General features: G+C 37.8%; 1 protein-coding gene across 3 annotated transcripts in view; it reads right to left on the bottom strand.

Annotated features, from left to right (window-relative positions):
* The window catches only part of SBF2 (SET binding factor 2), a 478,944-nt gene that overhangs the window by 113,069 nt on the left and 346,872 nt on the right, over positions 1–19,003 (bottom strand). For all 3 annotated transcript variants that reach the window (XM_049650241.1, XM_049650223.1, XM_049650233.1), the window contains exon 17: positions 15,190–15,258. In XM_049650241.1, the coding sequence (XP_049506198.1) occupies positions 15,190–15,258 (69 nt within the window). The remainder of the gene's footprint in view (positions 1–15,189; positions 15,259–19,003) is intronic.

Raw genomic sequence — 19,003 nt, 5'->3', positions numbered from 1 at the left:
GTTTGAGGGTTGATTCTTGTATTAGACAATTAGTGTGTACACCTGTAGGACTTTTTTTTAATGTTTTATTTATTTTTGAAAGAGAGAGAGGGAGAGACAGAGTAAGCATGGGGGAGGGGCAGAGAGAGGAGACAGAATCTGACGCAGGCTCCAGGCTCTGAGCTGTCAGCATAGAGCCTGACGCAGAGCTTGAACTCATGAACCGTGAGATCATGACCTGAGCTGCAGTCAGATGCTCAACCAACTGAGCCACCCAGGTGCCCCACATAGGACTTTTTAAAAATGTTTATTTATTTTTGAAAGAGAGAGATAGAGAGTGCATGCATGAGACCGCACAGGACAGGGAGAAGCAGAAAGAGATGGAGACAGAAGATCCAAGGCAGGCTTTGTGCTGACAGCAGCGAACCCAATGCGGGGCTCAAACTCACTAACTGTGAGATCATGACCTGACACTTAACTAACACTGTCAGACACTTAACTGACTGAGCCATCCAGGTACCCCACCTATAGCATTTTTGATTGGCTTTCATCACATTCGTAACACTTCCTGGGAGAACTGAGTTAACTTGACAAGAGGAAGGGAAGAGGAGAAAGAGGAGCAAAAGGTACAATAACAAAAAAAATCAGTAGCAGTCATTAACATTTATTGAAGGTTTACCTTCAAGTGCAGTAAGCATTTTACACGTACTATTGCATTTAATGCTCATAATAATCCAGCAAGGTAGATACTATTATCATCCTTATTTGTAATTAATGACATTGGGGCACAGAGAAGTAAAGTAACATGTCCAGGAGCCATTAAAGTCCTGTCAGTGTGACTCTGATGTCCAATTACTAGATGGCAAAATTTGTGAAGTTGGAAGGGAACTGTATTTTGGAAGCTGTGTACTCTGTAGTGGTTAAAGTGATAGACTCTGGAGTTAGCCAAAATGGAGTATGAAGTCTAGTTTTAATCTTCAAAAAACAACTTTGGCCTTTGTTGATCTTTTGTACCATATTTGTTTTCACATTTTATTAATTTCCTTCAGCCATTATTAAGGACGAATTATGTACCAGATACAATCTAGGAGATGAGGATATACCAGTGAACAAATGAAGCTTTTTGCTTTGCTGGAGTCTACATTCAAGTGGCAAGACACAGAAAATAAATGTAATAAACATATGTGATGCACACACACAGGGAAAGGAGAGTAGCAGTGCTGGAGAGGGATGGGTAGAATTTTAAATAGGGCTATCAGGACAGGTCTTACTGAAAGTGATATTTAGGCACAGACATGAGAAAACTAAGGGACAAAATCATGAAGTTAATTTGGGGAAGTAGTTCTGAGTAGGATAAGAGGCCACTGGAGGGTTTTGAGCAGAAGAATGACCTGATTTGACTTACATTTTAAAAAGGTAACTCTGCCAGCTATGTTGACAATGGAATGTAAGGGGCAAAGGTGAAAGCAGGGAAATCAGTAAGAGGATAATAATTCAGGGAAGAGATGACCATGGCTTAGAAACTGTTTCCTTAAATTATAAATATGTCTACAAATTTCAGTCTCTCCACCCAATACTGAAGGCTCTAGGTTCCAGGTATTGCTAAATGTCTTCAAGTTAGTTGCAGCTTAAGCCATGGCAGCAGATCACGTCAAATTCCTGCTTCTTTTCCATCTTTCACTCTGTAATATTTCTCTTACTTTCTTGTGCTTAGTTATGCACTTAATAAGATATTTGTATTTATCCTAGATTTTTAGTGTTCTATTGCTGCTGCTGCTGCTGCTGCTGCTGCTGCTGCTGCTGGTGTGGGGGGAGGGGTGTTTCAGAATATCTGGTATGCTATATTGCCAGACTGAAAAGTCCTTAGAATTCCACCTTTTCCTATTTATTAGTTGTACGACCATTGCAAGGTTTTTAAATTTATCTAGACCCAGTTTCCTCAGATATGAAATTGAGACAATAATAGTTAGACCATGGGGGTTATTATGAAGATTATGACACAATTAACATAACGTACTTAGCCACAATGCATGGCACACAGGAAATACTAAACACATTTTTACTTTCCTATAATCCTCCTTATCACCACCCTTGCAGCATCTCATGCATAGCAGGTACTCAATAAACAACTGCTGAAGTGATCTATTGAAAATGAGTTACAAACTGCAGTGTGCTTAGTGGGAAAGAGGTTCGCCTTTCCCACTGGTTTGTCTCTAAATGTATATCATGACCACAGCCAACTACATAAAAATGTTACAAGAACTCTTGCCACCTACTCCTTTAAGAAAATGGATAGGGGTTGTACTCATACAGCTGTGATTCATTAAATGTCTTCAGTAAAATACCCATGCTGTGTTTATTGCCACCTCCCACTACTCCAGGACCAGAAGTGGAAGGGGAGGTAACAAGCCAAACATCAGACCTAACAATCTCATGCCTCCAAGAATAGTCAGTTTATGCAAACAGAGGGAAAGAATGTAGGATCTCTCCTCTGTAACTTGTGGGTCCCACTGAGATGCTAGGTCTTTTTTCCTTCCAGGCAGTGTTTTTTCAGGACGGCTGCAGCTGACTGGTGGCAGTGGATAAGCTGTTCATTAGGTTCCCTGGAGGAGGCTCAGGGCTTCCTCTTTCCACGAAACTATTCCATTCATTAGCTATTTAAATGAGATATTATCAGACAAAAATTTAAGTGTTCTCTACCTTAAAGTGAGGATAATTAAGTTTTTTTCCATAAAATATACATTATTTGAATTGCAAGTCACACACAATCTGGGCTGATTAATGTAAGTAATTCTAGAAAAGTGGGTAAAAATTTGGTCTCACGAAGAGCAGTTGGCTTTCCACTAAAAGCAAAATTTTATTTTATAACCTGAACTAGTCATGAAGGGAATCTAGCATAAAACAACAGATGGCTCAGAGCTAACTCAATTCTTCTCCTGAAATCAGCTCTCAGTCCTTGTGGTATTTATGGTAGCTGGGTACCATCTATCATCCCACCATTCGCTACAAAGAACAGCTCAGCACATGTTCATAATATATTAAATATTATATCATATATATTACATATATCATACAATGTTAATATATTATTAAAATAATAAAAATATTTTCCCAAGGTTTAAAAAGTTAAAGTGGCTTTTAGTATGGCTTATTTTTTTCCTCTGATAATATCTTTGTGGGTATATATTTTTTATTTCATAGTGAATTCTGTATACAAATCAGAACTTCAAGTATTAGAAAATCCATGAGGAACTGAGCCTGGGTAGCTCAGTTGGTTGAGCATCCTTCTTCAGCTCAGGTGAGGATCTCACAGTCTGTGAGTTCAAGTTCTGTGGGGCTCTCTGCTGAGAGCTCAGAGCCTGGAGCCTGCTTTGGATTCTGTGTCTCCCTCTCTCTATGCCCCTCTCCCACTCATGCTCCGTCTGTCTGTCTGTCTGTCTGTCTCTCTCTCTCTCTCTCACATATAAACATTAAAAAAAAGAAAAAAGAAAATCCATGAGGGAAAAATTATTTCATGAGCTTACACTCTGTTTTCTAAAACTCAGATAACTGAGTTTTAGATAAGCCCAGATTTTAGATAAGAGGAAGTCAGACGATGTCTTAAGGAAGAATTTAAAAGTAGCATAATTATATCTAAAACATGGAATATTGGGGGTTTGGAGAGCTTCTTCTGGGTTGGTGTACACATGGAGATTTGGGGAGAGAGGTGCACCTGTAGAGAGCATGGGAGCTATGCACCCTTTCCCCATACCTGGCCCTTTCCATCTTTTCCATCTGGCCGTTCCTAAGTTATATCCTTTCATAGTAAACTGGTGATCTAGTAAGTAACATGTTTCAGAGTTCTGTCAGCTGCTCAAGCAGATTAATGGAATCCAATGAGGTGGTCAGACGCAAAGTAATTCCTCCTAGATTCTTAGGGGAAGATGATGTCAGAATAGGAGGATCTTAAACTTGCCTCATCTTATAGATACAACTAGATAACTATCAAATTATCCTAAGTACCCCAAAAATTGACATGAAGACTGGTAGCACAAACTCCACAACGTAAGGTAGAGAAGAAGCCATATCAAAGAAGGTAGTAAGTGTGGGGACATGGTTTAGGGGAGAAATGGATCCTGGCTGCTACAGAGGGGAGGGAGAAAGCTGTGGTCATGGAGAAGGGTGAGAGAGACAGAGAGAGAGAGAAACATACAAGGAGAACATTTCCCTATGGCCACTGGCTTGGAAGGTGAGAGGGGCTGAATTTCATGAGTTCTTGCAACCAGAGAGGTTTAACACCTGAAGTTTTTAGTGTCAGCAGGCTGGGCTCTGGGAAAGTCTGGCGGCATCAGGGATGCTCTTGGAGAGAAAGCAGGCAAAGAACCTCAGGACAGATGGTGCGGAAGTAGTAATTTGAAGAGTGAAGGGCACACAGTGGGGAGATTATTTGCTCTTCACGGAGTGTGTTCCATCCAGCACTCACAGAGAGACCACTATGGCAACAAAGGAGCCAGCCAGCACAAATTTTTCATTCCTGCCCCTCAGCATAAGCATGGGCCACCTATGGGAACTAGTACAGTGCACATAGTGGCTGCCTAACTCACTTATACACTAAGATCCTGGTTGGGACTGTCTGTGATCTGGTGGGACTGCCCTTCTCAGTCATGCTTACCTTAGTCCCAGTGTGGCAGGCACTTTCATCAGAAGACCAGCACAAACCCCAGCCCACACCACGTCTCCTAACGAGGGAGTTCTGCTGGGACTCAGTTCTGGAGAAATTGGTGTCAGGTCTCATTTCACAAGTAGACTGGAGCACACCTTATTAAAACTTGCCACATTCAGGCCAGGGATCAAACACTGTCCACAATATGCAAGGAGAGCCTCTGCAGATGACTGGCCTGAAGGATAGAGTGCCCAGAACACAAGAGCAGAGCACACATAACACACACCAGAGATACTTCCTGAAGCATCAGGCCCTGGGTACTACATGACCGCTTCTTCATAAGGCCTTTACTTTCAGGAGCATGAGACATAACTGGTTTTTCTAACACACAGAAGCAGGCAGAGACTTAGACAAAATGAGAAAACAGAGGAATTTATCCCCAATGAAAGAATAAGATAAGGCCATGGCCAGAGATCTAAGTGAAACAGATATAAGTAACATGCCTGATGGAGAATTTAAATCAATGATCATAAGGATACTCACTGGACTTCAGAGAAGTGTGAAAGATGCCAGTGAGACCATTAAGATAGAGATAAGGAATAACACAGCAGAGATAAAGGGCTCAATAAATGAAATGACAGAAATGAAATTCCATTGATGGAATGAACAGCAGGAAAAAGCAGGGGAACAAATCAGTGACCTAGAAGACAAACTATTGGAAAGCAATGAAGCTGAACAAAAGAAAGAAAGAAAAATTATAGAAACAAGAATAGACTTAGGGAACTCAGTGACTCCATCAATTATAATAACATTTGTATTATAGGAGTCCCAGAAGAAGAAGAGAGAAAAGAGGGCAGAAAATTTATTTGAAGAAATAATGGCTTAAAACTTCTTTAATCTGGGGAAGGAAACTGATATCCAGATCCAGAAGGCACAGAGAACCCCTAACAAAAGCGGATCCACACCAAGACATATTGTAATTAAACTGGCAAAATATAATGAGAAGGAAAAAAAATCTTAAAATCAGCAACAAAAAAGAAAACAGTTACTTAAAAGGGAAAACCCATAAGGCTATCAGCATATTTTTCAGCAGAAACCTGGCAAGCCAGAAGGGTCTGGCATGATATATTCAAAGTGCTGGGTGGGAAAGATCTGCAGCCAAGAATACTCTATCCAGCAAGGCTAACATTCAAAATACAAGGAGAAATAAAGAGATTCACAGACAAACTATAATTAAAGTTGTTCATGACCACTAAACTAGCTCTAAAGAAATACTAAAAGGGATTCTGTGAGTGGGAAAGACCAAAAGTGACAGTACAAAAGTAGGAATCACAAAAGCAGTTAAAATAAGTATTTCTATAAAAAATTCAAAGAACTTACAAAATAAAAGGATGTAAAATATGATTCTGTATACCTAAAATGTGGGGAAGACAGGAGTAAACAGTGGGTTCAACCTTAAATGGCCATCAACTTAATATAGACTGTTATGCAAAAGAAGTTATACACAAACGTAATGGTGACCACAAATCAAAAACCGCTAATAAATATTCAAAGAATAAAGAGAAAGAAATCAAAATATATCACTAAAGAAAATCAGCAAATCATGAAAGAGAAAGACAAGAAAGGATCAGAGAAATCTTCAGGAACAATCACAAAACAATAAATAAAATGGCAATACATAACTATCAATAATTATTTTGCATATAAATGGACTAAATGATCCAATCAAAAGACAAAGGGTGACAGAATGGATAAAAAAACAAGATCCATCTATATGCTGCCTACAAGAGACTAATCTTAAACCTAAAGACATCTGCAGATTGAAAGGGAGGGGATGGAGAAACATTTATCATGCCAAGGGATGTCAAATGAAAGCCAGAGTAGCAATACTTATATTGGACAAACTAGACTTTAAAACAAAGACTGTAACAAGAGACAAAGAAGGGCACTATATCATAATAAAGGGGACAATCCAACAAGAAGACATAACAGTTGTTGAGGTTGAAGTTTAATTATTTGTACTAAATTATCCTTTGTGAATAAGTTTCTCTATAATATTAATAAAAGAGTCTTGATTCGTGTGGCTTTCATGTACACTAATGTTGAAGGATGCTCTAAGACTGGCAGAGTCAATAACAGAAAGAGGCTTCTGAAAAGAAGGAAAAGAGGAGAAAATGAGGAATAAGCCCAGGAAATCATGGAAAGTTGATTAGAAAACCTGATCAAGAAGCCCCCCCATATGAGGAAGAGAACAAAACTTACACTTATCAAGGCCTGAACCCAGAGAGAAAGGGCAAAAGGGGAAACAATTATGATGAATCACAGCGTCATTATGTTCAGGGAGAGTACCTTCATTGTTGGCATTCTTTAGTAGAACATTTCACTTTGTTTCCTATTTGCTTACTACTAGCGATTTTCATGCCTGCCTACCCTACATGATAATCAAGTACTAGACAGCAGAAACCATGTCTTATGCATCATCACAACTCATACAATGCCTAGTACAGGGTTTTACACAAAGGAAGCAGGTGAAATACAATTTTCTACCAGGTGGTTAATGTAACTTTACATTTATAAGTAACAATGTTTCTTCAAATCTCCAAACTCCACAGTTGTCTTATATCACTAGTTTAAACAGTGAAGACAAACTAATATTAACAAAGAATAGTAATTCCAAAGTATTATAATAATTCACAGTTTCTCAGAAGTAGGGGTTTTCCAGGACTAGGAAAAAAGGAGCAGCCATCTAAAACTGGAAAGAAACAGTGGGAGAAGCAAGAAGAGGATGTGCTGAGAGGGGAGGAGGAAGGAATGCTAAATTGTCTGAAAGAATAAGAATATGAAGGGAGGAAATAAAAGCAAGACACTATCGCTCTGGCCATTCTAAAATTCTGCTGTGCTGGAGGCATCTGCTGTAATAAGCACATTCATATCTTTTCCAGGCCAAATCTGGATTCAGCCCAGTGTTGATGCCTGTCTTCACTCTCTCTGCTAATTTATTTTTAAGCTAAGTATTTTATTTTACAGCAAAAAAAAAAAAAAAAAAAAGATGAAAAAAGACCCTTTGTCACCCCCTCTCCCATTTTTTTGCCAAAAATGTAATCCTTTGAGACCTGTTGTAGGAAATTCAATGTATCCAGACCATGAAGTTTAAGAAAAAAAAAATTCTTTTCCTGTTTTGTAGATATTTAAGAACCTCTCTTGTCAAGTATTTACCAACAGAGGGGAAAAAAAGGACTGATGAAATATCTATTTTTTATACTATTATAAGATTTTTTCTAGCAATAATCTTAATACCATGAATGTGGGTTCATCTGGATTCTATCAGTTAGAATGATGTATAAGCTGTCATATCTATAGTGGGATAAGTAGGGTCCCTATTAATGATTAGTTATTCAAGTAACTTCTAAATCATCAGAGAAGTACAGAAGTGATTCTGGTATGATTTTGAGTACTTAGTATGTTTTCTATTAGAAATATGTGGAAATTAGAGATTTACATATAATGACACATGACAGTTATTTACTAACCATAGCATACAATTAATCAACATTTCCTGACTTTGCCCCCTCTAAGCCCAAGCTTAATGAAGTATCCTTGCCGGATATATGGATGACCCTGATTGGAGAAATGAGGGGACAGGAGTGATGTCAATTCAGTACCTCTAAGCAAAAAGATGAAAAGTTCCTAGAATTATGCTTTATAAATTGGAACTCACTTGGGGAATCTTATTGTAGTTAAAGAATATGAACTCTGGAGTCAGATAGAACTGAGTTTGAGTCCTGGCTCCTCTACTTACAAGCTAAGTGGTATAGATTCCTTCATCTTGAAATGGGAATAGTATTCATTGATCTGGATTAGGTACTGCATGTCAAATGTAGCATCTTATACTAGGTAGTCAGAATTAGCTGTTATTATTATTGCTGTCACCTTCCTCTGGATTTATGTTCTTTGCCATGTTCTATTCAATGCATAGGCTTACACAAGAAATATCAGGTATTATGCTAAATGAAATAAGTCAGAGAAAGACAGATATCATATGTTTTCATTCATATGTAGAATTCGAGAAACTTAACAGAAGACCATGGGGAAAGGGAAGAGGAAAAAATAGTTTCAAACAGAGAGGGAGAAAACCATAAGAAACTCTTACACAAAGAACAAACTGAGGGTTTATTGGGGGAGGGGAAAGGGGGAAATGGGTCATGGGCATTGAGGGCACTTGCTGGGATGAGCACTGGGCATTGTATGTAAGCGATGAATCACGGGAATCTACTCCCAAAGCCAAGAGCACACTATATACACTGTATGTTAGCCAACTTGACAATAAATTATATTTAAAAAAAGAAAAAGAAGAAATATTAGGTTTTGGATGCCTGGGTGGCTCAGTGCATCCTAACTCTTGATTTCGGCTTAGGTCATGGTTCCTGAGATAGAGCCCCATGTCAGGCTCTATGCTGACCATTGCAGAGCCTGCTTGGGATTCTCTCTCCCTCTCTCTCTCTGCCTCTCCCCTCCCATCATGAGTGCTCTCTCTCTTTCTCTTGCTCTCTCTCAGAGTAAAGAAACTTAAAAAAAAATGAAATATCAGGTTTTGACATGAATGACTCAGATTTTAGTTAACTCATTTTGGGGGCAGAGGTTGGGAGAAGAAATACTTCTAGTTTGGTGGCAGAAACGTCATCACTCAGGAGATGGCTCCGGCAATTCTGTGCTTCTCTGTGCTTCAACGTTCACAGTTTCTCTGACTGATTAGGTAAGCTAGGTTTACACAAGTAACTTTTTTAAGTTGTGCTCAACAGGTTTTCCTATCACATCACCCTGAATTTACCTCCCTGCCTTCAGCTTTTATATTTTGAAGTAGAAATAATACCGAGATCTCAAATTTATATACAATCAGTTAAGTTAAGTGGATGTTCATTTAGAATATATAAGGAAAAGTTACAATCTAGCAACAAAAAACCTAAACAGCTGTAAAATTATGTTTTACATCTCACATTTTTTTCTGATGTATTTATTAAAAGAGAATTAATTTAATCATACCTTACATTTTGAATTAGATACAATTTGAAACGATACAGAAGGTGACCTAAGTACTCTGGGTATGGAGAATTCTTAATTAATAATTAACAGTCCTAAAGAAATCTTCTAACAACATGGGCAAACTTCAAATACGTTATACTCAGTAAGAGAAGCCAGACATGAAGGAACATATATGATTACGTTTATATTAAATGTCCAAAAAAGACAAATTTATAGAACAGAAGGTATGTTAGTGGCTGCCTGGGAATGAGAAGTGGCTGAAAATGGGCAGGAGGTTTCTTTTGAAATGATGGAAATATTCTAAAATTATATGGTGTGATAGTTGTACAAATCTGTAAATATACTAAAAATTGTTAAAATATACACTTAAAATGAGTGAATTTTACGGTATATAAATTATACCTCAACAAACCTGTTAGTAAATATGAACCTTCCATGTGGCTGGTTGCTAGGGAAGATATTCTTTACATGTTGAATGAAATAAGAATTTTAAAGAGGGCATAAATCTACTTCTATTGGGAATGAGAGACCGAATAATGCTCTTATAAAGTAAGACCTATCTTGATCAATAAATCATACTCAAAGTGCCATCTGTATATGGGAGATCTCTGGAATTTGATAAGGCATCACTTCAGGGGGCTTGAATTTAAGATAAACAGGGTATTTCTATTCCTCCCTAGGGTAAACACAAACTACAATGAGTACCAGGGAAGGAAGAAAGCGTCAGTTCTTCTGGGAGTCATTTTGAGCATCAGTAACCAACCGATACGCCTCAAAGAAGTAAAAAGAAGGGATCTGTCATGGTTTGATAGATTCTAGGGCAGTCTCTAGTTTACCTGGGTGATTAAGAACTACAATAGGGTAACTCTAAGATACATGGATCATGGAGGAGAGGGCATTACACAGTGGCTCATGATAAAAGGCTTTCACTATTGCTCACTATCAATTGGGAAAGAGTGATACAAGGGTATCCTATTTTAGTTCTACTTCTGCTCTGTTGGGTTTTAGCTTACTCTTTAATTCTTTTTATTCCAAAAAAAAAAAAAATGACATTTAGACAGGAACCCCTGCTTCTGGTTCTTACTTTAACAATCATGATTTTTTTAATAAAAAGGACCAAATAAGTAAACCAAGTATAGCCCAATGTTATTCAGTAACTGTGAAATGTTCCTGTGTTCATAGCTGATTAATGAATATGAAAGGCCTTTAGACAATATGCTTCTTCAGGGTGAGGACCATGTGCTATTCACCTGCAATTCTGCAATAAATGCAAGCACAGGGCTTGCCACACCTACTGTCTGCTGAACTGAGAATGAAAGCATCACATAAATGCTAAACATAGTACAAATGTAAATGATTACATTATTTTTCACCATTAAAGTGATCCTTAACGATTTAAACCTAGCTGTTAAAGTACCACCTTGAAGAAAGGCTTCATAAGTTAAAGAAGCATGAGTTACATACAACTCATTAAAGGTAGAGAAAAGTGAGAGAACTGTAAGGGGGAAAAAACCCCTAAATTTGTGGTGATTGTAGCATAAAAAATTCCCAAGGATCTAAGATAATGTTACAAGTAAAACATCATGGGATATTTTTACACAAAGTAAAGCTCTAAAAGATAAACATCACATTTCATCTGAGTCAATGAAATATTCTGCTCTTATGCTTAAGGTAAATACACACACACACAAACACAATCTTTTCATTAAGAAGAAAAAATATATGTAGTCATCCCAAAATAATTAGGTAGTAGTGTTATATACCTAATTATAATTAAGTACATGGAAAGATCTCCAAGATATGTTACTAAGTGAAAAAGGCAAGGTGAGAAAACACTGAATAGTTTGATTAGCTTCAAAGAGGTAATTTTATCTGTATTCTATCTGCTGGCAATAATGCATGACTTTTTTTAACCAAGAAGTCAACTGTTAGAGGATATGGGGTAGAGATGGGAAAGGCAGCTTTTGTTTTGCATTTTATATGTTTCTATAGTATCTGAATTTTCTAACCACAGCTATATATTTTATTTAAGGAAATGTCCATCCAGTTGATGGAACTGTGGACCAGTTTGATTTCTTGCTTATTATTTATTGTATTAGAAAGACTAATATAAACTCCTGGTGGCATGTCAATGGTTCACTCATGTGGCTGCCCATGTTGTTGCCTGGCATAGTAACTTTGTATATTGACATGTTCAATAAACTTCTGTTGCATTGAAAAAAAAAGACTAATAAATATCATTAAAAATATTTTCAAAGTAAGTTTAAGTAAGACAAACAGCTGAGTCCATTCTCTGAAGCATGATGAACAAGGCTCAGGAGTTTATATTGGTTGAACAGTTTGAGCATGGCTCATTTGCAATCTGTGGCCAGAATAATGCAATTTATATCTATAGAATTTTCCTGAATTATGCACCAGAAATAATTTCCCATAAGTCAAAAATTTATAAAGTATCTAAGAACTGGTATGATCCACCCTCTGTGTCAGTTATCAATGCATTATCTCTTTCCTCCAAATCTACCTTTCTTTGCCCTGTTGTGGGGCATTGGCGCTGGACTTGTAAACATTTCTCCTTTACCATCTGGCACAAAATTAAGTTTTGTCTGTGCTGAAGGGATACTGCAGTAGAAAGTAGTTTCTTTTCCTGGTTCTGGTGTGCTTTGTCCTTTAGTTCCTATGGCATGTACCTGCTATGGTGTGTGGGACACCCTGAAGCGCTTACCGTGTGTGATGTTTCAGTGGTACTCCAGATGGCGGCTTCACTTCCTGTCAAGTTTCACTGGCACCGTAGTGAGAGGGATTCCCAGAAAGTCTTGCCAGAACCCCAGCAGGTAGTTTCCTGCTTACCAGCTCTGGTCTGTGGCACCTCAGTGAATTTCTATGCTATCCAGTGGCCAAATCAACACCTCTCCAACAAGGTCTGAATCACAAGTCTTGTTGGGGAGGAGCCCTCTTCCAAGTTTTCTCTTTTTTTGGGTACTCTGCCTGAGCCCAAGAGATAGTAGCTGCTCCCTATATCTGATATTCCTGTGTTGTTAAAAATTCTCTTTACTTCTTGGCAGTTAATCCCCTGTTACTACTTAATAACTTAATAACTTTTCCTTAACTTAATAAACTTTTCCTGCTCATATTATTGGTGTGGTCACTGGCTCCTAATCCATGCCCAAACTAAAGCAAATCAAACCAAGCCAACAACAAAGAATTAAACCCATAAACCCACCCCTAAAACATAAATTTGAATTACTAAGTTTGATAACACAAACTTGATAAATAGTATGACATTTAGCCCAACTTATTAGCTAATTAAAAACTCTCACAAAACTAAAACCAGTGTGATGGTTTTGCACTGTGTAAAATAAGCTAAGCTAAGACATTTCTCAGAAATGTCTTTCTGTTCCAGGGTTAGGATTGGCCACAAGAGAAATTTCTCTAACATTTGGACAAAAATGAAGCAGCAGTCATTATACTCTGAAGGCAATATAGGATGCTATATCCTGCTACAGCTCATATACTTTGTCCCTGATCTGCTGACTCATGTTGATATGGGGAAGGGACTGAGCTCACAGTTCCTCCGTTTCCTGCCACATCTCCTTCAGCTTCTCCTAGCCTGGGGCCAGGTGCATGTGTAGCTCTATGGCCAACAGTGCTGTTTCTTTTGCAGGTCATCTGTATCGCTGAGGTTTGAAGAAGTGAGAGGTATACACAGATTCCAATTTGTCCTTGTTCTTCCCTGTGTTGTGACCTACAGAAACTTCAGGCCTATGGGCAAAGCCTAATTCAAAGTCTTCCACAAACTTTCCCTTTGTTTCTATAACAATATAAGGGTTGGTCCCTTATAAATTCCTTAATTATATCATTCTTGGTGCTTCTGCTATCATGATCAAACCCTAATACTGCAAAATGGTTAAATAATTCTGCTTAAAAAATCATAAGCAATGGGTCATTTGAGGAATTGAGTTTCATTTGTCAATTCTTATCTTCTCTAATATTTAAGTTTAAAAATACCTTAAATGTTGAAGGTAGGAAAGATTTAAAGTGCCATTTTCTTTAAAAAATTTTTTTAATGTTTGTTTTTCTGAGAGAGAGAGTGAGCAAATGTGGGAGTGGGGGGCGGGGTGGGACGCAGAGAGAGAAGGAGACACAGAATCCAAAGGAGGCTCCAGGCTCTGAGCTGTCAGCACAGAACCTGATGCAGGGCTTGAACTCACAAAGTGCAAGATCATGATCTGAGCTGCAGTCAGAAGCTCAACCAACTGAACCAGCCAGGTGCCCCTAAAAATGCCATTTTCTTTAACAAATGCCATGTGAGGCCCTATATGATGGCTAGTTAGACAGAGGACTGAGTTTTCTGGCTGCTCTGAGATATAGACACACCTTTCCTAGGTAGCTTAGGATCCAGGACAGCCTGGCCTATTTTTGTAACAGTGTTCTCCATGCTAGCAGCGGAATGAGATGAAGGGTGAGGGAGTTCAGAGAAGGCTGGTATGTATTCATTGAAGGAAGACTGGAATGGGCCTGGAGGTAGGGTTAAGCTGGGGAGGGAAGACCAAAAGATGATGCTCAAGCTCCAGCCATTAGTTTCTAAACCTAAAATTCATTTGTTTGGTATTTTTGAGATTTGTCTTTGTTTCCTGAGCATGTTCAGTATGACCTGCCAGTTCTCAGAAGTGTGAACATCATAAATTCCACTTTTTGTTTTAAAAGAAGAAGGGACAATAAGTAGGAAGAAAGAGGGATATGCAGTGACACAGCAGCAGAGAAAGAGTTCCTGATTATGGAGAACCTTTAAAGGTTAAGACCTTTAACTCAGAGACTGTGGACAGACTGAAATTAAAAAAAAAAACAAACCTGGCCTTATCAATAAATATTTATAAGACAATATCCTAGCCTCATGGAATTTACTTTCTGCAGTAGGGGAAAATACTCATATGTAAACAAACGAATGCATAATATAATTTCAGGTATTTCAGGTACAAATTCAGCTATAAAGGAAAATAAAGCAGGGCTGGAATGGCGGGATCTATCTTAGGAGATGATTTATTATTATATATTAAATTTTCTACACATAGTACAGTTGGTCCTTGAGCAATGTGGGGGTTGGGGCATTGACCCCTGTGCAGTCAAAAATCCACACATAACTGTTACTCCCCCAAAACTTAGCTACTAATAGCCTAGTGTTGACTGGAAGCATTACAACACAAAGTTGATTAACACATATTTTGTATGTTATATGTATTATATACTGTATGCTTACGGTAAACTAGAGAAAATACTATTTAGAAAATCATAAGGATGAGAAAATACATTTGCAGTACTGTACTGGAAAGAATCCACAAATAAGTGGACCCGTGTAGTTCAAATCTGTGTTGTTCAAGGGTCAACTGTATGCAATAAATGTTATAATAAATATTGCTACAGATATATGTTAGACATACCGGGGGACAAGATTCATGTAGTTTTATGATAAATCAAACTACATACATTTATGTGAATCATAATGAGCTTACGTATAGACCAATGAAACTTACCCTGTAGAAAGCACTGGTCAAAGGGAGTAATGCTGCAGCAATGTTATATTCTTCTAAACTTGAACAATCCTTAAACAAAACAAAGAGAAATGAGCATTATTAGGACATTTACCAGAAATCACAAATATATGGAAACAAAAATCTAGGACACATTGTTTGCTGTCTTAAGGGGTTTTTACTTTTGTTCCAAATTGTCACTAAGTCTTACTTAGGTAAATTTGAAAAAACAAAACAAAACAAAACAAAACAAAACTGTCCTTGAAGCACATTATTTTATTTTATTTTATTTTATTTTATTTTATTTTATTTTATTTTATTTTTAATATATGAAATTTATTGTCAAATTGGTTTCCATACAACACCCAGTGCTCATCCCAAAAGATGCCTTCTTCAATGCCCATCACCTACCCTTCCCTCCCTCCCGCTCCCCCATCAACCCTCAGTTTGTTCTCAGTTTTTAAGAGTCTCTTATGCTTTGGCTCTCTCCCACTCTAACCTCTTTTTTTTTTTTTTCCTTCTCCTCCCCCATGGGTTTCTGTTAAGTTTCTCAGGATCCACATAAGAGTGAAAACATATGGTATCTGTCTTTCTCTGTATGGCTTATTTCACTTAGCATCACACTCTCCAGTTCCATCCACATTGCTACAAAGGGCTATATTTCATTCTTTCTCATTGGCACGTAGTACTCCATTGTGTATATAAACCACAATTTCTTTATCCATTCATCAGTTGATGGACATTTAGGCTCTTTCCACAATTTGGCTATTGTTGAGAGTGCTGCTATAAACATTGGGGTACAAGTGCCCCTATGCATCAGTACTCCTGTATCCGAAGCACATTATTTTAGAAACAAGACAAAAAAAATTTGGGAAAAAATTTTTAAGTTTTTATTTAAATTCCATTTAGTTAATACACAGCATAATATTAGTTTCAGGTGTAGAATTTAGTGATTCATCACTTATATACAACACCCAGTGCTCATCACAAGTGCAGTCCTTAATCCCCATCACCTATTTCACCCATTCCCCCCCCGCCCCCCCACCTCCCCTCTGGTGACCATTAGTTTGTTCTCTGTAGTTTCTGTTTTTCTAAGAGTCTGTTTCTTGGTTTGCCTTCCTCTCTCTTTTTTTTCTCTTTGTTTTGTTTCTTAAATTCCACATATAAGTGATATGATATGGTATCTTTCTCTGACTTATTTCACTTAGCAGAATACTCTTTAGTTCCATTCATATCCTTGCAAATGGCAAGATTTCATTCTTTCTGATGGCTAATATTCCAATGTATATATGTACATATATACACATCACTTTCTCTTTATCCATTCATCAGTAGATTAGACCTCTGGGATCTTTCCATAGTTTGGCTATTGTAGATAATGGTATAAACATCAGGGTGAATGTATCTCTTTGAATTAGTATTTTTGTATTTTTGGGGTAAATAGCTATTAGTGCAATTGCTGGATCCTAGTGTAAGTCATATTTTTAACTTTTTGAGGAAACTCCATACTGTTTTCCAGAGTGGAGGCACCAGTTTGCATTCACACCAACAGTGCAAGGGGGCTCCCCTTTCTCCACATTCTTGCCAGCACCTGTTGTTTCTTGTGGTTTTGATTTTAGCTATTGTGATAGATGTGAGGTGATATCTCATCGTAGTTTTGATTTACATTTCCCTGATGATGAGTGATATTGAGCATCTTTTCACATGTTTGTTGGTCATCTGTATGTCTTCTGGAGAAATGTCCGTTCATGTCTTCTGACCATTTTTTAGCTGGGTTATTCATTTTCTTGGTGTTGATTTTTATAAGACTTTGGTATATTTTGGATACTAACCCTTGATCCGATATGTCATTTGCAAATATCTTCTCTCATTCTGTAGCTGCCTTTTAGTTTTGTTGACTGTTTCCTTTGCTGTGCAGAAGCATTTTATTTTGATGAAGTCCCAATAGTTTATTTTTGCTTTTTGTTTCCCTTGCCTCGAGACATATCTAGTGAGAAGTTGCTACACTTGATGTCAAAGAGGTTACTGCCTCTCTTCTTCTCTAGGGAGTTTTTGGTTTCAAATCTGACATTTAGGTTTTTAATCTGTTTTGAATATATTTTTGTGTATGATGTGAGAAAGTGGTCTAATTTCGTTCTTTTGCATGTTATTGTTTCGTTTTCCCAACTGAACAGTTTTCCCAACACTATTTGTTGAAGAGACTTTTTTTTCCATTGGATGTTCTTTCACGTTTTGTCAAATGTTAATTGACTGTATAGTTGTGGGTCAACTTCCGGGTTTTCTGTTCTGTTCTATTTATCTATGTGTCTATTTTTGTTCCAGTACCATATTGTTTTAATCACTACAACTTTGTACTATAGCTTGAAGTCCAGAATTCTGATGCCTCCAGCTTTGCTCTTCTTTAAGGTTGCTTTGTGGTTCCATACAAATTTTAGGATTATTTGTTCTAGCTCTGTGAAAAATGCTGTTGGTATTTTGATAGGGGTTGCATTAAATGTGTAGACTGCTTTAAGTAGTATAGACTTTTTTTTTTTTTTTTATTTTTGGGACAGAGAGAGACAGAGCATGAACGGGGGAGGGGCAGAGAGAGAGGGAGACACAGAATCGGAAACAGGCTCCAGGCTCCGAGCCATCAGCCCAGAGCCTGACGCGGGGCTCGAACTCGCGGACCGTGAGATCGTGACCTGGCTGAAGTCGGACGCCCAACCGACTGCGCCACCCAGGCGCCCCTAGACTTTTTTTTTTTTTAACGTTTATTTATTTTTGAGACAGAGCATGAATGGGGCAGGGTCAGAGAGAGAGGGAGACACAGAATCCAAAACAGGCTCCAGGCTCTGAGCTGTCAGCACAGAGTCCGAAGCGGGGCTTGAACTCACGGACCGTGAGACCATAACCTGAGCCCAAGTCAGGTGCCCAACTGACTGAGCCACCCAAGCACCCCAAGTGGTATAGACATTTTAACAATCTTTGTTCTTCCAATCCATGAACATGCAATGTTTTTCCATTTCTTCGTGTCATGTTCAACTTCTTTCATCAGTGTTTAATACTTTTCAGAGTACAGGTCTTACCTCTTTGGTTAGATTTCTTCTGAGGTATCTTATTGTTTTTGGTACAATTGCAAATGGGATTGATTCCTTGATTTCTTTTTCTGCTGCTTCATTACTGGTGTATAGAAATGCAACAGATTTCTATGTTGATTTTGCATCCTGGGACTTTATTGAATTTGTGTATCAGTTCTAGCAGTTTTTTGGTGGAAATTTTCAGGTATTTTATATAGAGTATCATGTTGTCTGCAAATAGTGAAAGTTTTTTACTTCTTCCTTGCCAGTTTGGATGCCTTTTATTTCTTTTTGTTGTCTGACTGCTATGGCTTGGACTTCTAGTACTATGTTAAATAAAAGTGATGAGAGTGGACATCCCTGTCTTGTTCCTGACCATACCGGAAAAGCTCCCAGTTTTTCCCCATTGAGGATGACATTAACTGTGGATTTTTCATATATACCCTTCATTATGTTGAGGTATGTTCCCTCTAAACCTACTTTTTTGAGTTTTTATCATGAATGGATGTTGTAATTTGTCAAATGTTTTTTTCATCTATTGAAATGATCAAATGGTTCTTATCCTTTCTATGATTAATATTAATATCACATTTATATGCAAATATTGACTCACCCTTGCAGCCCAGGAATAAATCCCACTTGATTGTGGTGAATTATTTTTTTAATGTATTGTTAGATTCGGTTTGCTAGTATTTTACTGAGAATTTCTGCATCCATATTCATCAGGGATATTGGCCTGTAGTTCTCTTTTTTAGTGA

This window comes from Panthera uncia, chromosome D1 (genome assembly GCF_023721935.1).
Source record: "Panthera uncia isolate 11264 chromosome D1, Puncia_PCG_1.0, whole genome shotgun sequence".
Lineage (NCBI taxonomy): Eukaryota > Metazoa > Chordata > Mammalia > Carnivora > Felidae > Panthera > Panthera uncia.
The sequence above is the reverse complement of the archived record's forward strand: the minus strand, read 5'-3'. Positions and strand labels throughout refer to the sequence as shown.